Genomic DNA, 25,925 nt, shown 5'->3' with positions numbered 1-25,925 from the left:
TGTCAGCATTAGAGGGAGGCATTGGGAAACCTCCCCCGGTCCATTCTTGTTAAGAAAAGCCATTGATAAGTTCGTATTTGGGTCGTTCCAAATCAGAAAGGCCTGCAACACAACACATGATCTAGTCATAAAAGCAGAAGGGAGTGGAGAAATGTGTTTTCTTTCCCATAGAACAGGACCTCCCCTGTCAGATAAACCTGTCTGCTTTATTTTGGCCTGTCTGTATGGGGCCATAGTTACAGAAGAAGAGTTCTTATTAACTGCATGTTGCTAGTTAACAAATGTAAGATGGTATTTGTTTGAAAAGTGCTTTGGCGGAATACTGAGACATGATAAGTGTGGCTCACCAGGAAACATTGGGCAGAAGAGCCTAAATAAAAAACATCACTACAAAAACTTAGATTTCAGCATCTTCTCCCGTTTTTCTAGCACATGTCCATGGCACAAAGAAAGAGACAGTAAACTATGCAGAGGCATAATATTGCTAAAATAAAATATCAGATCCTGAGACATTTGTCCTACCATGACTACCTCTTAGACGCAGCTCCTTGGAAGTTCTTAGGTGTTTTAGAAATACGAACATTTTTGTGCTCCAGAAGTACAAACCATACTTGAGAGAGATATCCCCCCACCTAGTGCAATGAGGACCGATCATCCATGCTGATTAATTACTGTAGAAGAATGGCAAAACATGGGTATGGGGGAACTGGGGTAAACTGAAAGAAGTCCTGGCTGAATGACATTGTGAACAAGGAGGAAAGCCTCAAAGTTCCCATTCGGGACACTATATTAAGTTCACTATATTTCATTCGTTAACACAAGGGCAAAATTGTGGAAGAACAACAGCCAGATGGCTCACATTGTGCCCCCGTGTAAGAGATTCTCATACTAATACCCAGAGGTCTAGCAGAGACCAACACAGACTACACTGTAGTGGAATGGAAGAGTGTAGTACTGTAGTTCCCTTCTAAGTCTTGATCAGCTGCTCAGAAGAAAAGCAGAAGTTTAAAGTGGCCATGAAATATGCATGGTGGGGTCAAGATTTTGCAAGAGATGACTCAAATTATCATAGTATCTTAAAGTATTCACTAATTAATATGGGAGCCAATGTAGTGTAGTGGTTTGAGCACTGAACTGTGACTCGGGGCCATGATTCAAATCTCCACTTGACCATGAAAGCTCACTGAGTGACCATGGGCAAGTCACATTTTATCAGCTTCAGAGGAAGGCAAAAACAAACCCCCTCTGAACAAATCTTGCCAAGAAAATCCCTTGATAGTGACACTTTAGGGTCACCATAAGTAGAAAATAATTTGAAGGTGCACACAACAACAACAATAATAATGAATATGCCCCAAACCATATAAAACAGTTGTTGAACTACTGTCATTAGGATAAATGTAAGCTTCATGAGATATGAACAAATATTGTATCTGCCAAGATGTAGCACATTTGTTTATGGTTCCAGCCAAAAACCTAGTTTCAAAAGCAGTACCCATATTTAGTCAGTAGCACAGATCCTCAGGAACTCTAACTTGACATGAATGAACTTGCACACGCATTTATAAACACAAAGCAAGCATGGCAGGAAGGTGAAAGACTATAATTACGATCGTAGGGCCCCATACAGACAGGCCAAAATAAAGCTGCTTTGGGTTACTTTTGAGGTATGCTGTTTAAATGATTCATGCATCCTAAGAGTCCGGAACCTGCGCTCCAGTCCTTAGGACTAGATCATGGCTGTGGCACAGCTTCCAGGCTCTTAGGACACATGCATCATTTAAACAGCATACCTCCAAAGTGACCTGAAGCAGCTTTATTTTGGCCTGTCTGTATGGGGTCGTATACACCAAAAGTGGGGAACCTCCAGGCCCAATTGAGTTTGAGAAATGTTCTTGGGATGCTGAATTCCAGTGATGCATGGGGTAAAAAAGTAAGGATAAAAATATCTGTGTATTTTATTTTACTGTCATAAACTGAGCCTTAGGAGTAATATCAGTCTTTTAAAGTGTGGTAATATTGTACCAAAGCTGATATACCACTGAACAATGGTGTTATGAGGAAGGAGGTGAGGCCACCTGGAGAATCTGACTCAGGTCCAAGGTCTGATATTTCTCGTTTTTTCTCAGTGCCAGCTTTATTACCTAATTTACTTCAATCACACTGCAGCAACTTAACATCAAAAGTCTGTTCTCCAACCCTCCTTCAAAGTGTTAATGCTGGTAAAAAATCTTCCAGCTAGACAGAAGGTGAGGAGGAAAAGGAGTTTAAAACAACTATGTAAAAAAAAGGAGCTTCTTTGTTAACTGTAGTATGCTGGTACTACGTTTGTCACTGTGTGTCACTGTAACTACTACAGCAGTGATGGCAAATGCTTTAGAGACTGAGTGCCCAAACTGCAACCCAAAAACCACTTATTTATCACAAAGGGCCATGTCCCTCTGACTTTCTAGTAACAAACTCTGGCAAACTCTGAACTGAGGTGATGGCATGCGTGCCCACAGAGAGGGCTCTGAGTGCCACTTCTGGCACTCGTGCCATAGGTTCACCACCACTGTACTACAGTATATCCAGTGTGGTGTTATTAATACTTTATGAACAGATGTCCCGTGCCTAGATGTTTGTAGAAAAAGCTTGCAACAAGCAATAACTGTAATATTAAAATTCTTGCAATACCCTGTTTGAAGAATATTGGCTGAAATTCACTAAGGCAGGTACAAATACATATCCACCTTAGTTACATAGCTATGTGAGATCTCCCACCCAGCCCCTACCTCATCCTCACTGGATAGCAGCCACTGTGAGTAACAGTAGTCTGTTCCTCTGTTTATCAGGAAGTAGATGGGTGATGTTTTCACCCTACCCTGTGAGCAATCTCCAGTACAAAAAGTCTGAATCAGAGTCCCTATCACAGTTCCTCTTTCCACCAGAGATTACTGTTGGGGGTGGAAATGTCACCAGCTTTTTGATTAACTGGGAGCAGACCCATGCCCCCATCACAGTCCGTACCTTCCCTAAACTTGGGGCTATGTAGAGATCACGAATATGAACCAGGCACCAATGTGTAACTCTACGTTATGCATATATAACTTACCTTTATTAATTCCAGCCATTCTCTCTCGCATTCACTAACTCTTATCTCCACTGTTTTGTATTACATTATGCATTAATAGTGGTCTTGACTTAAATTGTTTTTATCAACTTCACTGTTGGTAATATTTTGTCACTTAAAAGCAAGTACAATGTGTTTTGTTCATTTGTTATTTGTGCAGGTACCTTTATACAATCCAAATTCTTCTTTTAAATCTTTTCTAAAATTGTTACTGTGTAATTTCAACTCAAGATTTATAGCAACTTTAGGGCAAACATATTGTTAGGGGTTTTTTGGGCAAGTTTTGGTCATAGAGGGTTTGCCCTTGCTTTCCTCTGGGGCTGAGATAGAGTGACTTGCCCAAGGTCACCCAGTGGGTTTCCATGGCCAAGTAGTGCGGGCTGGCTACAGTGGTGACTGTGCAGAAACACAATTCCATCACCCCCATCTCTTTCTGGGTTTTAATTCTACATTTGTTGTGTTTTTGTTTTTGTTATTTTGCAGGGGTGGGGGCAGTGGTCCTGATGCTGGAGAACAATAAAAGCCCTAACAGGAATAGGGCTACAGAATAACAAATGCCACCCCCAGTGTTCTGCTGCCAGAGGCAACTATATCACTTAGCCTTATGGTAGTTTTAGCCTTTGTGTATTGCAAGATCAGAAGCAATACACTTCTGAATCCCATTTGCAGAGATCATCATTGGAAGAGTTCTGTTGATCTCATATCCTGCTTGTAGGCTTCCCGCAAATGTGCGATTGGCCAGGCCAGTAAGAGAGCTAAATACTAGACTAGACAGGCCTTCAGTCTGTTCTGATCCTTTGCTGTTACATGTCAGTTTGAGTGTTGCCTCAAAAATTGCAACTAAAAGCAATGCAAGCTGTACCTTTTCATAGTTCAGTAAGATTCATGTTACAAATTTTAAATGGCTTAATTAATTTCTGTCATACTTTTCAGCACACACTGGATTCACAAGGCAACTCTTAAATATAATTAACAGCATAATCAACATTTTATTTTTGTGTGTACATCATTAAAAGAATGAGAACACATTTTTTTTGGCATGACTTTTCAAAAGTAAAACCCACAGGGTTCAGTAGTGCTTATTTTCAGGTTACTTGATATAGGATTGCAGTCTGAAAAGCTGAGATATTTTTACTTCAAATGAGTTGAACTTATTCATATATACTTCTATTTACATCTAAGTATGTCTGTAGTATGAAGCAGAAATGCTACTGAGTTGTAAATTTACTTACCCTTGAGTCCCATTGCATGAGAAAAGCAGAATGTAAATTCAATAAATATAATGAATAAAAATAATTTTTTTTTTCAGGGAAAATGATCTTGCAGAAGCTCTAGAAGAAGGTGGTTGCGATCTTGAAACAGTTAGAAACATAATCCAAGGGAGAGCAATACCAGATGACCTTAGAGCCAAGGTCTGGAAGGTAAGGATATCACATTTTATTGGAAGGTGATCATTTGTATGTTTATTTCAAAAGATGCAGGAACACATAAGAGCTGCCTTATCCTCTTAAATTTTCCTTTTATAAGCGCTTTTAAATTATACTTAGAACTGCAGTTGGTTAACAGCTCAACTAGAGAAATATTATGCAGGGAGAAATTGTGCAGAAGGAAAAGCAGCAAGGATGATTTATTTTGAAGCAAGGAAATGATAGGTAGAAAGTAGACTAAAAGTCTCCTTCTCCCAGCACTTCTTTGTTCACAGACGCACGCACACACACACTGCAAAGTGACTTTCCTCTAATAAGGATATCAGATCACTGTTATGTTTATCTATATGCCCACAAACTCAGAGGTGGCTGTTAACTTCATGAATGAAGTTGGCAGAACTAGAGAAAGGAAGAGTAAGTAAAATGGGTTGTTCCTACTTTTACAGTGGTAGCACAATATTTATTTTTAAGACATTATTAGAAAAAACATATGTTGGATTTTAAAGAGAAAGTTATCATATCTTCCAGTGTTAATATGGGAAATACTTTTTATATGTGAAATACTTTTTTTGAAATATTCAGATTTAAGAATCACATATTGGATACAGTGAAGAGGACTAAGTGAAATTATAACCTCCTCCTGTCTTTGTTTTTAGATTGCACTGAATGTAGTAGGGAAAGGAGACAGTTTGGCTTCCTGGGATGGTTGCTTAGATCTCCCAGAACAGACACTGATTCACAAAGACTGTCAAGAATTAGTTGGTAAGTCTGAAGAAACACTTATTCTCTCTAACAATTGCCTTCTTGTCCTGAACTGAGGACTTTCTCCAACATAAAAATCAGTTCCCTGTGATCTACTAATGGAGTCTCCCACGCTATGCTATTTTGGATGAGATACATCCCCATTAAGACATGGGCCCTGTACAGACGGCCTGTGAACGAAGTCTGGATGCAGCGTCCTGACGCTGAACACCCTTACTCCACCCACTGGGCATCATGATGCCGTGCGCCACTCCAGATGATGTGCAGCATCATGGTGCAACTCCGGCGCTGCGTCTACATGATGCAGTGCTGAAGGGACATCATAAAGCCACGCCACAGCAGCAAGGCCTCCATTAGGCTTCTGTCTGCTTTGGGGGTGTGCATTATGTAAAGCCTCTTTATTTGACCAGTCTGTTTTGGGCCAGTATTCACTACACAGGAATACTCCAAATAGGGCATAAGTATTGTGACATTGTGGTATTTCTTGTAGTTATAATGGTTTTAAAAAATATCCAAATAAGATTTCTGTTACCCTGGGCCATTTTCTGACATTTTCCAGAAGCAGCTGGAACATTGTATCCAACCCTCGCATGGGTTTCATTTTAATCCTGAGACATATTGAAACAACATGTCCCCTTCTCTTGTCTACTTCTCTTTTTAATTTAATTTTTTGGACCTATTGCACATCAGTGAAATATCACATTTGCACTAGGTGATCCTTAAAAAAATTGAGGGAGGGGAAAATTTGCACTTCAAATCATAGGACCACCTTATCAAACCAGACCTCAGCTTAATTTTTTTTTTTAGGAGAGTCCTATTACAGATGCAAGAAATCACTGCAGTGGGCCCTCTATATATGCGGACCTGTGATCCACAGATTTTAGCATCAGCAAATGGAAAGCCCCTGGTTGTCCCCAGTGGCGGCATGTGCATGAGGCCATGCCACCATTAGGAACCTTTCAGCAGCCAAAAGAGAAGAAAAAAAGCGGGAGCATGGCACCTTGGAAAGAACCCCACCCCCATCATTCCATTCCTCTCTCAGCCTCCTTGGGCCGGCTTTTCTTCTCCTGCCTGCCTGCCTGCGGTGGGATGAGCTGGGCTGCTTGGTCACCAAAGGGCCTGTCCTGTCCTCCTCCTTCTCCTCATCCTCCATCTGGGTAGGCTTGGGGTTGGGAGCAGCATGGCCTGGCCATCTAGGCCATTTTCTACTGCAGCTCATTTGCCCCAGAAGTGTGGTGATGGTGGCGGTGGGTGCGGCAGCCCTCCTCACATGGCCCAGATAAGTTCCGAGCTGTGCCTCACCTCTTCCCTGAATATACCCTACATGATCCTTGGCAGGCTTGGCCCGGTCCAATAATGACAGTGCAGCCATTAGAGACAATGGAACATGAGCATCCATGGATTTTGGTAATAATAATAATAATAATAATTTTATTTATATTTTCCCGCCTCTCCCCACAGATCGAGGTGAGATTACAGCCAGTATCAAATCAATGATACATCATAATTACAATCATTTAAAATCAGCTCATAAAATAACATATCTAAAAAAACCCACACGATTTACAAATACAATTTAAAAAACGTCCTGAGGTAGATATATATTTGGGGTGATTTCCCTTATAAAGGGTCAGAGGGGTATGCTTTCTGGAAGAGATGGGTTTTCAGGGCCTTTTCAAAGGCGTCTAGAGTGGAAGTGAGTCGCCATGAGGAGGACCGGAACAGATCCCCTGCGGATACCAAGGTCCCACTATACTTACAGCCCCTCATAAACATGGAGGCAGTAATAACCTGCAAAACCTGGGCATAAACCAAAGGGCTATATAACAGGACCTCAAGCTTCTTTAGAGGTCAAAGATAGTAGTTAGCTTTTGTTGTGGTTCTATATCTGCTTTATAGTCTTACTATTGTTGTTTTATTCTTTCAGTTGTTTTTAGTATTTGTAACATTGCTTTGAGAGCATTTTTTAAAACCAAAGAATTGTATAAATAAATAAATTCATCCATTACAAGATAAGATAATATATTTTGGTGTTGTCTTCACCAATGTAATTTCTGACTTATGGCGACTCTAAAGTGAACTTATCACAGGGTTTTCTTAGCAGTGGTGTTTTGCCCGTGTCTTCCTCTAAATCTGAGACAGTGTGACTTGCCCCATTTGTTTTGCATGACCAAGCAGGAATTTGAACTCTGGTGTCCCAGTGTCTTAGTCCAACACTCAAACCACTATACCAAGCTGGGTCTCAATATTTTTATATATTGATAATATAATATATATTAGTTACTTGTTTTTGTGTGCCTCTGGGATTTTGAGGGAGGATGGAATGGATTAAAGATTTTTGTGGCCACTCACTTATTCAGATAGCTGTAAAACATGTCTATGCTAAACGACGCAGGGATGTGTGGCCCTGAAAGTCCTATTCATATTTACAGCTGTGCAGTTTGCTGTAGGCTGTCCATCTGTGGAGTGAGTTTCAAGGACAATAGATGAGCACCTGGGAAAAGCAGTATGTGCAAAAGCAGTATGTGCATTAAGTTATAGTGCAACACTTATAGAGCTGCTCAGTGGCTTTCCATAACATTGGACCAGGATCTGAATACAATAATTATGCATGAATTTCCATGTGTACCCTGGAGCCCCTTAGCCCCTTCTGGCTCCTGAACACCCCTGAAAATGTACTGTAAATGTACTCCTTAAACTTGGAGATCAATCTTGTACAATATAGGGTGCAATGGACCTGGGACATTAAATTATGTTGGCATAGGCATAGTACTATTATAGGTGCATGATACAGTGCCTTCTCTCTCTTGTTCAGGTAAACTCAGTCTAATAGGTAGCATCATTCAACGTAATGCCACATTTCTATCACAATCATAATATTTGTCTTCTTTCAGATCAGCTGTCTTTGCCAGAAGAGGAGAAGTCAGTATTACTTTTGGATATAGAATCTGTGATAACTTTTTACTGTAAATCTCGTAATGTCAAATACAGTTCTAGCCTTAGTTGGACATATCTACTCAAGCCATTGGTGCATCTTCGGCTTCCGCGAAGTGACTTGTACAACTGCTTCTATGCTATCATGAATAAATACATTCCTAGGTAAAGAAAAAAATCTTCAGGTATACTGTAGGTGGTATAAATTGATATCTGTCCCTTCACCCTCCATGTTTTCAAGAAACGGCTCTCTGACATTTTCTGAAGAAAGACATATTCTGTTGTATCCGTGGCAGTCTCTTGTTATGATCATGCAGTACAAAACTGCAAAATATCTGTCATTTGTTTAATGACAGATGTACAAAAAGCCCTCCTTATCCATAGATTTTTATCTACAGATTCAAGCATCCATGGATTGAAAACATTTTTTAAAAAATGATAAATTCCACATAGCAAACTTTGATTTTCCATTTTATATAAGGGACACCATTTTGCTATGCCATTATGGGACTTGAGCATCCATGGATTTTGTTATCCGTGGGGCATCCTGGAACCAAACACCAGCGGATAACAAGGGCCCACTGTATATGAGTGCAGTTTAAACACCCTACATACTTGCCCTTTCAGTTGTTTATCATTATCACCATTGTGTCTTTTCTCATGTCTCCTCTCTCACTGCTCTGTTTTAAAGGGACTGTTTCCAGAAAGGGAGACCATTTCATCTTTTTCGGCTGCTCCTCCAGTACCATGAGCCAGAACTCTGCTCTTTTCTAGACACCAAAAAGATGACACCAGACTCATATGCACTCAACTGGGTAATAAAGTGAAAGTAGGGAAACATAATGAAAAGTAATCTTTGATATCAATTTTAAAAGTATCAACTGCGGAGTAGTAGAGCTTAACAAAAGTATGCATAATAGTAATGGGGCTTTTTTGTGCACTTAGTATTTGCTAAATGAATCCTGTGCTCAAAGAATGTCTTATGAATAAATGAGAGATCTGATGCCATGCTCTAATGTTGCTAGGTTAAATGTCATTGTTTCTCCTAAAGTCCCTTGAAAACTAGTTTTGAGGAACTCTTTTTAGTTCAGATGTGTTAGCCTGTTGATGGAAACACTGAGAAGTAGCAAAGACAGCTATTCATAATAAAAAAAAACAAAGACTGTCCTTTGCTAGGTTGGTATTGAAACTGCCATCATTGCTTGTCATGTAGGCTGGGAAAGATGGGAGTTGTAGTCCTACACAGGTGGAAAGCATCAGATTAAATAAGGCTGAAGTAGATATACTCTCTCATAGAACTGCAAAACTTTTTGTATTCTCACTTTGCCTTTGATTCAGCTGCAATATTTCAAATTCTAAGCCTTATATAAAAGGAAAAAATTAAAGCATGAAAAGTTTTTTAAAAAACAGAGAAAGATGCCAGATTTTTCCCTAGAAACAGTAAGATTTTCTCACCATATTATGAGAAGGAATTGTTTTGTCTCAGTAAGTTCCTTCAGGAATTCTATGGGTATACTTTGGTATTTTTGTATGTTTTTGGTGTGTATGCCAAATGTTTCTGTTTGTGGTAGAACATCTGCAATACTCAGTATTTAATCCTATAGAACTAAATGTCTACTCAGTAAATGCAGAAGTAATTAAAGTTTTACTTGAAAATGTTAGACTGTTTTGATACTCTGCATCAGAAAATAGGTCCAATGCTTCTGGTTTATTTCTAAACTTTTGGCATCATTGTTTTTCTAGCTTTCAGATAATTGCTAGCATCCAAAGTTTTTCTAGTTCATGGAAATTCAGAATATTTGAGTGAATTTCTAAAATGCACTTGAGTTTTGAGAGAAAATGTAAAGCTGTTCTCTGAAACATCAAGGATAATTGAAATTTTAGGAAATGTTTAACATGATTCTTTGCAAGTTTATGTTGAAATAAGTCATATTTAAAGTGAATCTACACTACATTGATGTATCAGTTTGGTAACATTTTAATTATCCTAGTTCTATGTTTAAGAATCTTGATATTTGAGTACCCTGAGTAAAGATAGACTGAAAACTAAATCAGTTTAATTCTGTAGTATTGAGAGGGACAGAGACTCTTGGAGCTCTCTAGTGGAAAATATAAGTACCTCAACAAACTACAGGTTCCAAGATTAATTGTCCCACTAAATGTTGCACATAAATTCAGTGGGCCTCCTCTCAGGTATTTATTTGTAGGATTACAGGCTTAGTGTGTCATCAGGTTTTATGTGGAAATTGCTTTGAAATCATGGGGCCTTACTTCCAAGCATATATTTAGGACTGGAATATTTTAAAAAACAATTTGTTTACTAACAACATGCTCATGTTGACAAAAGCTTGCTTGATTTTTCTTTTATTTCAACTTTCCAGCTTGGAAGCCTGTTTTCAATCCACTGTTCAAATGAAGTCACTCAGGCAATATGGGATGGATACCTACAACTGTCAGATCCATTTTTCATTTATTTTCTAATGCTAATCATTCTTGTTAATGCAAAGTGAGTATAGCATTCATGTCTAGAAAGAACTTGGTTGGCTTTGTGGGTTTTTTTTTCTACTTTGTACTTGGAATCTTACTTTGTATCTCTTTTTTTGCCTCTTTCTAGAGAATTTATCTTAGCACCAGAGTCAGAGGGTAAAGAAGATGTTGTGAGTAAGTCCTGTCATTGTAATGCTATTGCTGCTTTGTAAAATGTTCTGTAGACATTGTTTAACCAAAGTTCAATAAGCACGAGCAAGAGGGGAGCTGAGGCCCTCCCACTTAAGTTCCTACAAAAAGAAGAAGAAACATCCAAACCATCAAAGCCATTCTTAAACTAACCAGTTTCCCATTCTGCATCCTAGCTTGAAGGAACATTGTTTAGGTGCCTAATATTATAATTGACCTTATTTATTCTTGACCTTGTTTATATCTCGCTTTTTCCCAAAACTGAGACTCAGAGTGATTTTTAATTTACAAGTACAGTATCAGCAAAAATATACAAAGATCAGCATTAAGATATAATTCAACTATTCACAATATTAAAACAGTTTAAAACATACATATAAGAAAGTTAAAAAGCAATTTTAAAATAATTCTTTTAAACTTCAATAAAAGCAGTACAGCACACTCTAAAGCCCTTTCCTTAAAAACATTCAGTTCTAAAAGATGTCAGAATAAAAAAGTCTTTCTCTACTAACATAAGGAGGAGTCCTTTTTAGCATCCCTGGGAAGGGAGTTCCAGAGCCTGGGAGGAGCCATCAAGAAGGATCCTATCTCGTATTTCACCAGCCATGCATATGAAAGTGGTGAGACTGAGAGAAGGGCCTCTCTCAGGGTCCAGGCAGGTGCATTAGGGAAATGCAGTTTAAGATTACTCTAAACACTCTTTAACAAGCAAGAATCATAATCCATAGCCTGATCTTGGCTTTTCCTAACCAGCTGGAATTAAGATATGACAGGGAGCTCTATTTTAAAAGCAGGTTCTTCACATGTCCTCTATAATCTGCCCGAAGAATAGAAGAGGGAGCACCTGAGTCAAAAGCTCATTCAGGTAACAATAAAACAGGGGTAGAAATTGTCTGGCCCATAAACTGTGTATGGCCCTTGGGCCTCTGGACCCTTACAGAGCTTTCCAAACCCTGAATTTTGAAAAATTATCCAGGAATGCCTCAAGGAGCATGGTTCTGTGCCTAAACATTATTTTTGAGGCCTCCACCAAAAGAGTAAAACAATCTCTTCTGGAAGTAACTGGAACATCAGTTCTAGTCATGGAGAAGGACAGCCATGCAGTGCAACCACATATTATTATTATTATTATTATTATTATTATTATTATTAACCTTTATTTATAAAGCACTGTAAATTTACACAGCGCTGTACATACGATCTTTTTAATTGGACGGTTCCCTGCCCTCAGGCTTACAATCTAAAAAGACACGACACAAAAGGAGAAGGGAGTGGTGGAGGGGAAGGAGCCTTTCTAGTAGGATAATACATATAAAATACATAGCAATACAGGAAATGATTCAATAAAACAGACAACAAAAGAACATCAAATAGCAAGTGACAATTATGCATAGAGAGGGGAGATACTGAAAATTACTCTGAAACCCATGCTGTTTGCCTACCGCTACACTAAATCATTCTTGCATGGAAAGGCTAAAGAAGTATATATAATTTTGTTGCTTTGATTCTGGTCTTATTCTTTTTTGGTTTCCTCAAATTTTTGATGTTTGAGTTTCATAAGAGTATTTTCTATCCTATTACTGCTCATAATTCCATGAGTTCTTAACCTACAGGTTTGTTCACAACCTTTTTCAGTTGGACCAATGATGCAGTAAGGAGGAGCTTAAGCTGTTAGAAAGTTTGAAGATACACTGTAACAAACGCTAGAGAATTATCATGAATATGCTGACTGTAGCATTCCATTCATAACATAGAGAGCAAATCAACAGTCCCCCTGTCCACCTTGATACAGGCTTTGGCATCCCTCTTTTCCTCCCTCACCTCTTCCTGTCTTCATTAATGGGCACTGTGCCCAAGATAAAGAAAAGAATGGGTGATTCTACCCAAGAGGCAGCTTCAGGTGGAAATCTGAATCAGCTATCCCAAATACAGAGATATTGGCCAAGTTACTATGGTGACTAGGGCACAAATCTTGAATGTTTCCTCTAATATTCGCTAGGGGAAAATGACTGTCATATTTATTCAGCCATTTGCAATGTGCTACTGTATTAATGTTATGTTTCAGAGAGTCTTTCCCTCCTCCTCACCCCTAAACCTGCTGTTTGTGGTAAATCTCGATTGCAACATAAGTAATGGAACAAAAATTTTTGGATCATATGATATGAGTTACTGTTATATTGCTGAATGGAAGACAAGCTCCATATGTAGCATATACATTTTATATATTCGTAAAGATCATTTGCAACATTTTGCTTATGCATCAAGCCTAATTGTTTTATGTTTCAGAATTTCTAGAAAAATCTCCTTCCAGTTTGGAAGTTGAAGATATAGAAGACCTTTTCTCTTTGGCCCATTATTACTGTAGCAAAACTCCAGCTTCTTTCAGAAAGGTAATAATCAATTATTTGAATGTATTCTGTGCTTTCCTATCATACCAAAGCTAAGGAAGGGCTTTTACAGGCTATTTAAAAGGAGTAAGCATGCAGTAATTGAACAGTTTGCTTGTTTCCTTCAGTAAAAATATCTGCAACAAATATTGACATCTGCCTGCTATATCTTCATTTTTATACCATTGCTGCTCCCCATTCCCTTTTAAAAAAAAAACCATGATGGAGGCATTTCCCTTCTTAAACCAATTCTTTACCATTATTTGGAGTTTATAGAATGAAGACAATATTGGACAAAAGGTAGCACAGACATTTGGTAATAACACAGAAAAAAATGAATAGACAATATTTTGATTAGGCCAAATTTTGTTTTGAGCAGCAGAGAATGCTGATGAATGCAACCTTGTTGTTATAGCAGACAGAATGGAAGTGACAAAGCAGTGGAAACCACCCAGGTATTTCACAATCAAGGACAATTCATGATTGTATGAAAAATTGCACCTGCAGAAATATTTGTACACCAAATCAGATTGTGTAAGGTGAGGTAGGCTACTGCTGGATCCATTCTTATTATTAGTTAGAAATGTCCCTTAGTGTTCCCTGTATCCATTTATCAGATACTTAACTGAGGAATTATCTCTTCACTATCCTCCACTATTGCATACTTAAGTTTGGAAGAGTGCCTTCTGATATGATCACTGAATTTGTCCAATATAGTGAGTCTTTTTAGCCATTGTTGCTTCTGCCCATTCCCAGGAGGGCAGGAACACAAATTGTTCTTGCCCTGTGATTTTATCAAAAACTTGTGTTTGCATTTATACCAGTTATGGAAGTTCTCTTTAAGCATCAAAAATGAAACAGAGATACTTATTCTTTAAAACTAAAAATATATATGAAGGAATGCAATCCTGGTTTTCCTGTGTGGGTGGAATGCTAGAAATACACCTGTACTTGCCTTCCAAGAGTAAAAGGAAGTACTATGTGTGGTGGTGTTTGTGCTGCATGCTTCCTTGAGAGTAGAAACCTGAGTGCATGGTATGGCTGGCCCAAGAAGTTCTTTCGGCAATGTAGAGGAAGAATCCACTCCCTGTTCCATGTACTAAAGCCAGCTGGACTGTCAGTTGAATCTTGCATTCCATCGATTATGGGGTAGTGTTCACCACCACATCTACCACCTCTGATCCATGTCTTCCATCCTATCTTCAGCCTGCTTGAGTTCTGTTATTTGACAAGATGATGAGATATAAATCCAATTTTAAATATAATATTTAAGAAGCTTAGGACTGGCTATCTGACCAACTGAGGGGAATAACAAAAGGAAGAGCCAGAAGGCTCCCACTGCTGTCTGCATTATTGCCTGAGGTAGGGCTCAAGCAGACAAGCCATGAGCGAGCCCCAATCAACATGGGGTTGCGGCAACCAGACACCAGGGTCCTGAGACCGGCTTCTGCCATCATCTGGAACAGACTGCCAGCAAAAAGTGTTTTTTCCCCATTCCTTTTCCGGCTGGGTTTGAGCTGCATTATAGTTGGCCTCTGCGTGGCTTCTGGCCAATCTGGGGGCTTGCGTCATCTGCACACCATATTCCCAGATCGGCCCGAATGTGACACATTTTGCCTGTCTGTTTCAGGCTGTAGTCATTTACCTGTGCTTACTAGTTGGACCAGACTTGGTGTCCAATCAACTTTAGGAGAATGGAGAGTGTTGGGTTGACCTTCATCCATCCTCTTCCTCCTCCTCATGTGATATTGTGCTGTTCCATTTGATGCCAAATAAAGAGAGGAAGAAGACTGGGCTCTGATATTCTTTCTTTCCAACTTCCCTTGCTTGCCTGCAGAATCTCTGTGATGTGCTTTCTACAAATGGCATGCAGGGTTGCAGCGTACATTCACCGGAAGTTGCTACTCTTTCATGTGTATTTAGGTATTGCCAAATTTTGTATTGGTTCATTGTGTCAGTCCACCAATAGTGCCATTTCTTATAGGTCACGTATTGAGAGAAATATGAAGCGTTTCCAGCAGTGGTATCTGTGTACATTTCATCTGATTAGTCAATTGTTCCAGATTCATTTTGGACCTTGACATAATGTATTTCATGAAGCCTGGCCTTTTCAGTGATGCTGATGATATATTTATTTATTGAGAGTATGACAGTGTAACATTTTTGGACTAGTGCGCCAGTTACCTGCTGTTTGGAACACATCCCATAGTGGCTTGTGCCAGTATTCAAATGGCTTTGAAAACTGTTGAATTTTAAGTTGCATAAGTTGCCACTCATTCCATTAGTTTCAGTTATGCTTCATTTACTACCCAGCAAAATAGAATGGGACATTACATTGTTTCTGGCTAGGTAAATACTTCTAAAAAAACAAATAAATTACTCTGGTTACATGTAGAAAAAATTGAGCTTAAATTATATTAGTCTTGCTTCACTGATGATATTATGTTTAGATTCATTGTCAGCTTGGGCCCTGTAGTCAGATAAAAGCATATAATATTTTTTTAAAGTTTTTTCTATATTTCGTGATGGATTCCATTCATTTTATTAGTATAATCACAGCCAGACATTTTAATTAGTAAAAATATTTTTAAAAATCTGTTCTTTCTGTCTTGGTGTACCTGTTTAGCATCTTTATATTGTACAGAGCCTTAGTGTTGAACATAAATATTATTTTCTCTTGCCATTGCAGGATAATCATAGTTTATTTGGCAGCAGCTTGTTGGGTCTCAAAGATGATGATTCAGATTTGAGCCAAGCTCTGTGTCTAGCAGTTTCTGTATCAGAGATTCTTCAAGCAAATCAACAGCAAGGGGTCAGTAAATTTACAACGTTTTTCCACAGATGAGAAAAATAATAATAAAAGAAAACACTTAAATATCTGCAAGACATGTTTTCCATGTCTTCCAATCATCTTTTTTTCCTCTTATGCTCCTATCATATACCCTTTTATTTGCTGCTTTTCTAAGATGCCAGTTTTTATATTATTATTTTTTACATTCCTGTCATTGCTTTTTTTCCAAGAAACTGAAGACTACGTACATGATTCTCCTCCAGCCCCTTTATATCTCCACAATAGCCCCTTGAGATAATTGGGCTAAGAGTTAGTGACTGGGCTAAGCTCAGCCAAGGTGGATGATTGGGGATTTGGAAGTAGATTCTTTTCTGCCCTTTGACACTAATCTAATATGCTTAACTGTTACACCACATTGAATCTTTGTGCAGTTTATGAAGAAGGAACATGAAGAAATGGTTTATATACATTTAATTGTATATTAAGTGCTTTTAAAATATCTTTGTGGTGATCCTTAATAATTATGCAAACTAAAATCTGGGTTTGATCCACCAGTTTAACCATTGTATTATTTAACTCAGCTATATAGAGGAGCAAAATGATGCAGCAAACTGTGCTTATTTACATAGGAATAACTACTATTGACTTTAGTAGGATTTAATGTCTAAGTTGATATGTGTAGGTTTGCACTGTAACTGTCAAGATTTCTCCTTCCTCTTTTTTAATTTTCAATGACCTTGCCTATATGGACGGCCAAAAGAAGTGTCTAAAATAAACATAAGAAGGAAAGGATCTACTGGGTTTTAACAGCACCAAATGTTCAGTTGTTCAGTTGGTAACAAAAGCATTATTTGCTTTTGAAAATAATAGTTGTTTTTCATTTATTTTCATATTAATTTCACAGTAGTCATGCTTGTAAAAAGAAAAATGGTCAAAGTCTATTGGATAGAAAAATAAGTGTTGAATTATCCGTAGGAGATACTGTATCTCAAGTACATACATGAAAAAGTGATAGTCTTTCTAAAGATGAGAGCAAAAGCACATGTTTAATTGAGAGGAAATTTTAAAAATTCTCATTGAAATGTGTAAGAGCTTGTTTGCTATTTAAAGGAAAATGATTTTTTCGGTCATGTCTTTGGCTATTAGAAGCCATTTGGATCCTGTATCCTTTCCATCACTTCAATTTTAATGGGTATAACAAATTTCTAATGTGAAAGTGATATTTAGTAGTTGTTGAAGTAAAATGAATCTAATGTTCTTATTCCAGGAAGGAGTAAGATTCTTTGTGGTGGATTGTCGCCCTGCAGAACAGTACAATGCTGGGCATTTATCGACTGCTTTTCATTTAGATTCAGATTTGGTAAGCATATTTTCTAGCTGTTTAAGATGCTTGCTTTTTCATTTCCTTAGATTGATAAAAAGAGGGATGACATCCAAAACCTAAATCCAATTGTTTATTATGACTAGAATAGAATCATAGAATAGTAGAGTTGGAAGAGACCACAGGGGCCATCCAGTCCAACCCCCTGCCATGCAGGAAATCCAAATCAAAGCATCCTCGACAGATGGCCATCCAGCCTCTGCTTAAAGACCTCCAAGGAAGGAGACTCCACTACACTCTGAGGGAGTGTGTTCCACTGTCGAACAGCCCTTACTGTCAGGAAGTTCCTCCTAATGTTGAGGTGGAATCTCTTTTCCTGTAGCTTGCATCCATTGTTCTGGGTCCTGTTCTCTGGAGCAGCAGAAAACAAACTTGCTCCCTCCTCAACATGACATCCCTTCAAATATTTAAACAGGGCTATCATATCACCATTTAATCTTCTTTTCTCCAGGCTAAACATCCCCAGCTCCCTAAGTCGTTCCTCATAGGGCATGGTTTCCAGACCCTTCACCATTTTAGTTGCCCTCCTTTGGACACGCTCCAGTTTCTCCACATCCTTTTAAAATTGTGGTGAATAGATCCATTGAATCAGTGCCTGAATGGTAGGTCCTATTATTTCAGTGGATCAACAGTAGTTGAGGCCAGCAATTGAATGTAGGCTTCAAAAGTTTTCATAATATAGATAATAGATTCATCGGCTTTGTGAGTTTTGGTTGATAGTACAAACATCATGTTGTCAGTGTTAACTTCTTTCAAATGACATGGGTTTTTTCCCCCATAAACAATTTATCTAACATTTAGAATCTCCACCCGTTTTACATCCTTAATCTGTATTATCATTAGTATATAGGTAATTTAGCAAGTATTTGATACTTCTTGTTGGGGCTTTTCTAAAATACCTGTAACTACTAAATAAAACTAAATAAAACAATTTCCTGACAGAAAGTTATATTAGTCAATTGCAGCAACAGGATGTCTTCTGGCAAGTTAGATGGCTGTAGTGATTGATAATGGGAACCATTGGAATGACTCTTTAAAAACAAAAGTATTCACTGTATTGGTGGCAGAGGCCTTTTCAGGAAATTGAATAAACAGACCTATTTCTCTAATTTCTCTTTTTAAAAAATGCAGTCTTTGATTCAGATAAATTTCATCCATTATCTACATTTATTTTTGTTTTGATTAGCCATGGAGAAAGCCTGAACTATTGCTTTAGATTATGAGATCCCCTTTATTCTCTCCAGTACTTGAAATAAATATTTCCATAGAAATATTATCAAATGCTTTATCTGCATCTAAAAAAATAAATTATCATTATGATGTTCCAAAAATTCAGTAATATTGAGAACAATTCTTACATTATTAATTACTTGTCTTTTTCGCAAAAACCAACCAACAAACAAAAAACACTCTCTGAACCTCATGGAAATTCTGAGAAATGTGTCTCCTTTCTCTGCTTGCCAAGATGGTAGTAAATACCTTTTAGACATTATTTAGTAGAGATGAGTTTATAATTCTTTGTTAATATCTTATCTGTATTTTCTTTTTGAATCACTGTAGTTATAGGCATTCTCCAAGAATCTGGCATCTGCCCTTTTTCTAAACTCATCACACACAATATTTAATGGTTTCATGGTTGAAGTAGCTCATCTTCAAATTTCTTATAATTTGTTTATTTGTCCAATTTATGTCTGCATATGAGATCACTTTTGATCATGCATGAAAACTTCTATTGTGTTTTCCTACATGTGTGTTGCATTTGGGATATGTGAAGTAACTGGAAAACTGTTTGCAAGGCAGACATTATTTTACTCCTTATTTTAATATCAAAATGTTTGCAAGTAATATGTTGTTGTTTTTTCCTCCATCGGCAACTGAATAGTTGTACAAAAAGGAAATGTGTTTTTTGAATTGTTTCACAGATGCTCCAGAACCCTTCAGAATTTGCCCAGTCTGTGAAGTCCTTGTTAGAAGCACAAAAACAGTCCATTGAGTCTGGCTCCATAGCTGGTGGAGAGCACCTTTGTTTCATGGGAAGTGGTCGAGAAGAGGAGGATATGTACATGAACATGGTGTTGGCACACTTTTTACAGGTATCTAAAATATTAGCATGTGTTGTATTTCAGCACAGTAATATGTTTCTTCTTTCATTTACCATCAATGTGAAGAGGCTAGCATTCTCATGTTTAGCATCCATGGGAGTAAGACAAGTATAATACTTTTTGAATTTATTTTCCTAGAAATTGCCTATTGTGTTTGACTAGTGTATCTTACTTCCTGTCATGTGAACATAGCAGAATTGGTAATGCACAGCAAGTTGTTACATCTTTGATGCAGAATTGAAACAAGACGTTTAGCTCTATCTACAAATTCTACAACTTCAATGATGCAACTGTTCAGTGTAGTTCTACAATTATGCAATTTGAAACAGTTATATTTGTGCTGTTCTTAGCCTGATAAATATTTATGTGGAAATTTTTTGAAACTTGTATTGTGTTCATCATTTTATTTGATGTCCAGCAAAGCCAGTTTAGGGTCAAATGCCCTATGTTTAAAATGTAACTAAGGGCCCAAACAGACAGGCCAAAATAAAACTGCTTCGGGTCACTTTGGAGGTATGCTGTTTAAATGATGTGTCCTAAGAGGCTGAAGCCACACCAAAGCCACGCTCCAGTCCTAAGGATTGGAGCGCAGCTTTGGTGCAGCTTCTGGCCTCCTAAGATGCATGTATCAGTTAAACAGCATATCTCCGAAGTGACCTGAAGCAGCTTTATTTTGGCCTGTCTGTTCGGGCCCTTAGTTGCATTTTAAACGTTAGGGCATTTGGTTATATTTTAGACACCTTGTAAAAAAATTTAAAAGTTGATATTGCAGCAATAATTTCAGTTTTCTCGTTACAGAAAAATAAAGAATATGTAAGCATTGCTAAAGGAGGATACATGGGTAAGATTTCATTTAATCACCATTCTTGTCTTTTTAAATGTTATTTGTGCTCATTGGTTATGAATTGGAATAGCTGAGGAATCCATGAATTGGTTGGCTGATATACAGTTTTCTTTTTCTTGTGCATCATTTGTAAACAGATTGCTTGACTGAGTACCTTTGTCATGGTTACAATATCATAGATGTTAAACAGTAACAGCTTTAAAGACTGCTTGACTATTTCTTCCTCATCTGTCCTCTGTATCTAATTATTATTATATCTGTGGTCCAAAATACACTGCAGAAATAATCCAGTTTGAGATCACTTTAACTGCCATGGCTCATTGCTAGGAAATTCTGGGAACTGTAGTTTTGTGAGACATCTAGCCTTCTCTGTCAGGGAGCTCTGGTGCCACAATAAACTACAGTTCCCATGTTTCCATAGCACTGAGCCACAGCAGTTAAAGCAGTTTCAAACTGGATTATTTCTGCAATGTGTTTTGTAGCTGAGATGAACTAATTTCACTATCATTGCTTATGAAATTAAATGTGAACTCTTACCCCCACTTCCATATCTTGATTCAGATATAATATTCTTCACCCAACAAACTATAGCTTCGGAGAAGAGGAGCAAGTTTCTCTTGTTTCTTTCTTTTGACTACTCAGTTTCAGCAGTTTGTTAAAAGCAGTTTATTCATGATAATTAAATCTCTTGGGAAACATTTAAGCACTCCTGCTGCAATGCACAATAGTTTCTTACAGTGATATCTTATTAAATCAAGTGGTATCTATAATTTTAAAAGTCTGTCTGTCAAAGCCACAACCCATCATAACATCATGCTAGATGTTTCAAAATTTGGAAAAAAAAGTTTTCTTGTCATTCAAGTTGAAGTGGTGAGGTTCATGTCAAAATTTAACATTAATTTTGTTAATCAGTGTGATTGTTAAAAGCAACAGGGTGAAAAGTCATAACATCAGGAAATCATAATAGACACCAGAACATTCAGTGGATTGTTTTTTATTGTGGCAGTGCTCAGTCAAGTCAAAATATCATAGGAGGGGGTTTCCTAGAACCAAAAGAGGGGAAGGCTGCCATAGCACAATAGGATTTTTAAGGGGCAGAAAACAGAAAAAGATTGTCCAAAACACTGCTATTAAGATTCCTGAAGGGTTTTTTGTTGGTTTGTTTGTTTTTAGTTTTAAACTGGGAGGGGACTCTCCCTAAAAAGATTCCTAATGATTAAAAAAATGCTGGAGGGGCAGAAAAACAAGAGGTCCCATGGACTATTTGTGGAGTGTTGGGTATAGGCCTGGGAATCTCTGCATAATATTTAAAAACTAAGAGGGACTTCTCTGCAGTCTGCATGCTAGTACTCCTGAGTCAGGAAAAAGATTCTGGAAACCTAAATACAACTAAGGTATTGCTAATAGAATCCTGAGATTAAAAAAATGACATGAAAAGAGAAAAGGGTAATATTCTTGAAGTTAAAAAAGCTGGGAGGAGTGGTAGTGAGGAAATAGGCCCCATGGGCCTCTTTGGAGGCTATTAAGTACAGACAGCCCCAGGTATACTTCAGCTAAGAAAATATAAATATAGTTGGCCCTCCTTGTCCACGGATTCTTTATCCAGAGATTCAAGCACCTATAACTTGAAAATATTCCACAAAAGTATAAATTCCAAATAGCAAACCTTGATTTTCCATTTTATAAAAGAGACACCATTTTACTATGCCTTTATATTTAATGGGACTTGAGCATCCACGGATTTTGTTATCCGCGAGGAGTCCTGGAACCACAGACCAACGGATAACAAAGGCCCACTTATATAATACAATATTATGCTATTTTTACACTTTGAATTATATGATTGGGGAAGATTTCAGGCAAATGTTTATTTTTAATGACATTTAGGTCTGAAACATGCCATAATTTGTCTTCCATTCCTCATTCTCTCTTATTGTCCCACCTGTTCCCCTCCTTAACCTGAAGCAGTTAATCTATAGTATTAATATTCATGGATTTATAACCCTTTAACTTTTCAGGAATGTCAATGGGTTAAAACCCATTCTTGCAGAAACTCAACCTTGACTGTTTCTGCATATCTTACCTATTAAGATTGATGCATGCATGCACACACATTAGGCTTCATTCCAGCTTGAGAAATACTGACCTATTGCTAAGAATCACTATTCTTAATCAAGGTATTTTAGCTTTGTATGATTTCCTCTGAAAAAAATTGAAGTTCCAAATTTTTTTACCTTGAAATTTCTGCATGAAATTGTCTTTGGAATCAGTAGCCTTTGTGTGTGTGTGTTGTGTGCCTTCAAGTCGTTTTCGACTTATGGCAACCCCAAGGCTAACCTATCATGGGCTTTTCTTAGCAAGAGTTGTTCAGAGGAGGTTTGCCATTGCCTCCCCATAAGGCTGAGAGCATGTGACTTGCCTGAGGTCATCCAGTAGTTTTCATGGCTGAGCTTGGAATTGAACCCTGGTCTCCAGAGCTGTAGTAAACACTAGACCATTACATCACACAGCCTTTACTTAATATAATATTTTATGCTATTTATTGGACGAGAGAGGTTTAATAGAATATTTCCAATAAGAGTACAAATAGGTTCCCCAAGCTGGCATGCTCCTGAATTTTTTGGATTACAACTCCCTTCATATGAAACTCTGTCTAAACATTGGTCCAGTCTACCCCCAGCACAGTCCCACTCTCTTGGATTGATGTGAATTGTAGTCCAAAGTGTCTGGAGAGTACTAACTTAAGGAAACCTGATATATACAACATAGTAGTTAGCCTGTTGTTTTTGGTGCATCTATGACCTTCACTAAAATAATTCTGTTGTAGTACATCTGTTACCACTATGAAACATGCAGTATTGCTGTATTGATACTAAATATTTTTATTGCCCTTTCTTTTAGCACTGCAACAGCATTTAGCAGACATTAATGTGGAAGGACCAGAAAATGGATATGGCCACTGGATTGCTAGTACTTCAGGCTCAAAAAGTAGCATTAACTCCTTAGTTGATGTGAGTATATTTCTGAAATCAAATCATTCAGTGGACTGTTTCAGACCTTTCTTTTCATTCAGAGGCATGGCAATCTTACCTGAAAAAGTCATCCCCTAGGTCTAGCTGAATGTTTTACTTGCTTCCAGGGTTTTCAGATTACATTACAGTGGGCCTACTGTATGGGTCGTCTAACCATCCATAGATTTCAGCATCAATGGATCACCCCACCCTATATTAGTCAGTGGTGGTGCATGCATGTAGCCATGCTAACACAGATATATACATGTCGCCTCCCATGGAGTTGAGCATCTCCACGGATGGAAAGGGTACACTGTATACACTCTAGCCTAAATGGCTAAAGAGATTCTTCATCTCTTCTCTCTCTCTCTCTCTCTCTCTCTCTCTCTCCCCCCCCCCCCTTTGATTTCACAAAGTATATATTCCAAAGCACTGTTGCATTAATTCTAGAATAGTGATGGATGGCCACTTCTGTCCCTTAGTAAGCTGAAAAGTAAAGGAAACGATACAGAATACACTAGCCTCCTGTACAAACACACACACAAAAATCCATTGTTTTGAATCTTATATCTTTAGCTGAGCCTGTAAAAATTTATGTTTTTTAAAAAAGGTCACTCTCCAGATAGAATGACCAGTGGTCATACTGTGAGAGGGGGGGTATTCTGCAAGTTGTAAGCCAAAAATGTAACTTTTACCAGTTTTGTTCTTTAACCTAGCTTAGGCTCCATTTCGAAGGTAAAGATGTCAATAAAAGTCTACAGAAATTACTTCTTCTCAAATCAGAGATTGTTTTAAGCTTAATAATCAGAGATGTTGCCTTTGCAGGGTGATTCTCCCAATGGTTCAAACGATGGGAAAGGGGTCAAATCTTTGGTAAACAAGATGACCGAAGCTTTGAAGACTAGATCTGTAAATGTGAAAGAAAAAGTTATTAGTTTTATTGAAAATACATCAACTCCTGTAGATAGGTGAGTTATTTTTGTCTGGTTAATTTTGGAAGATTACAAGATGCAGTTGTATATGTTTACTTGCAAGTTAGTCCTGTTGATCTCTGTGGGACTTGCATTTGAATAAATGTCCTGAGGATTATGCTATACTGTCTCATTACTTGAAAAGCAATTTATAGATATGAAGGTTAAGCCTCTTGCTTAGAAAGAAAATAACGCATAGAAATATAACTCCTTCAGAACTTCTATTAGAAGATTAGCAATTGATTGTTCACCATTTTAGAGCTTCCTGGTTGCATTATGTGTTATGATTGTGTATCCCAAGAAGCTATTGAACCACTCCCACAACACTTTGAGTGTGGATCCTGCATACCTATAGACAAATTTCTTTGTGTGTTGCTATTGTGAAAATGGCTCTCAAGCTTAATGATTTAACTTGTAACTCCTTGTAAAATTGCAGTTTCTAAATTTTAGCAAGCAGATGAACCATTTATTCTATCTGTGAACTCAGGAGAAGGTTATCAGTCATTCTTCATAGCACAAAATAAGAATGTGAGGGTTTATCTAAAACTGAAATATTTCTACCTGTGTGGGAAAACCAAAGCTCCAGTTATTCTTCCCAAAAGTCCTAAAATATTTCTTTTTGTATGAAAGACTCAGTTTTTTTGTTAAGGCTCCTAGAAGGGTGTTTTTTGTCTCCAAATCTCCTTATGCTCCTGGCCCTACAACCTTGAAAATCATCTTGGCCTGTTACAGACTGCCCAAATAAAGCTGCTTCGGGTCTCTTTGGAGGTATGCTATTTAAATGATGCATGGGTCCTAAGAGTCCGGAGGTCATGCCAAAGCCACACTCCATTCCTAAGCACTGGAGTGCAGCTTTGGTGCAGCTTCCGGATTCTTAGGATGCATGCATCATTTAAATAGCATACATCCAAAGAGACCTGAAGCAGCTTTATTTGGGCAGTCTGTAACAGGCCATAGACATACTTCTTCCAAAAAAAAAGTCAGATACTCTTTCTTATATATTTTTAATTACTTTGTTCTGTCCTCTGCCCCAATTTGCTATAGAGTTCCTTTCAATCTTTCCTGGCCTGAGAGAACAAGTGTGTTGCGGTAAGCCATTGTACAGAACCATCTGAGTAAAACCGCCTTTGTCCTTTTTTAGCATGACTTCACAGTGTTTATAAGCATTAGTTACACTGACAATCTTTCTCTGATTATTTTTTAAAAGTATGTTTCACATCAACTTGTCAAAGCATTTCACTGTTACCTTAGATTATAGAGAGAAAGGCCTCACACACACAGTACTTGCTCATATTCGTTTGTATTTTCTGTATTTCCCACTTCACTGCTTGCTCTGAAAGTTTTCTGGTTTGACACACCATAGATAATACTGATTGCTGCTCTTTTCTTTAGGGTTCCTTGTTATGTCTGATTTTGGATGATCACATCTTTGATCTTCTTTTCATATTGTGCAGCAGTCAAACCAGAACTGTGTCTAATTGATTTTTTAAAAATGTTTTGTGCAAACCTAGTTTCCTGTTTTGTATC

The 25,925-nt window shown here is 37.8% G+C and overlaps 1 protein-coding gene across 2 annotated transcripts in view; it reads left to right on the top strand.

Annotated features, from left to right (window-relative positions):
* Positions 1 to 25,925, top strand: part of TBC1D23 (TBC1 domain family member 23) — a 38,723-nt gene that overhangs the window by 1,338 nt on the left and 11,460 nt on the right. Inside the window, exons 2-15 of one of the 2 annotated variants that reach the window (XM_089512401.1) lie at positions 4,422 to 4,533; positions 5,196 to 5,301; positions 8,196 to 8,400; positions 8,927 to 9,050; positions 10,617 to 10,741; positions 10,850 to 10,896; positions 13,198 to 13,301; positions 15,988 to 16,110; positions 17,357 to 17,449; positions 19,393 to 19,563; positions 20,371 to 20,413; positions 23,318 to 23,427; positions 24,253 to 24,395; positions 25,443 to 25,487. In XM_089512401.1, the coding sequence (XP_089368527.1) occupies positions 4,422 to 4,533; positions 5,196 to 5,301; positions 8,196 to 8,400; positions 8,927 to 9,050; positions 10,617 to 10,741; positions 10,850 to 10,896; positions 13,198 to 13,301; positions 15,988 to 16,110; positions 17,357 to 17,449; positions 19,393 to 19,563; positions 20,371 to 20,413; positions 23,318 to 23,427; positions 24,253 to 24,395; positions 25,443 to 25,487 (1,551 nt within the window). The remainder of the gene's footprint in view (positions 1 to 4,421; positions 4,534 to 5,195; positions 5,302 to 8,195; positions 8,401 to 8,926; positions 9,051 to 10,616; positions 10,742 to 10,849; positions 10,897 to 13,197; positions 13,302 to 15,987; positions 16,111 to 17,356; positions 17,450 to 19,392; positions 19,564 to 20,370; positions 20,414 to 23,317; positions 23,428 to 24,252; positions 24,396 to 25,442; positions 25,488 to 25,925) is intronic. The other variant, XM_089512402.1, reaches the window with a different exon arrangement.

This window comes from Sceloporus occidentalis, unplaced genomic scaffold (assembly GCF_023333645.1).
Source record: "Sceloporus occidentalis isolate IW3139 unplaced genomic scaffold, rSceOcc1.0.p SCAF_2, whole genome shotgun sequence".
NCBI lineage: Eukaryota > Metazoa > Chordata > Lepidosauria > Squamata > Phrynosomatidae > Sceloporus > Sceloporus occidentalis.
This window is presented reverse-complemented; position numbering and strand designations above follow the sequence as displayed.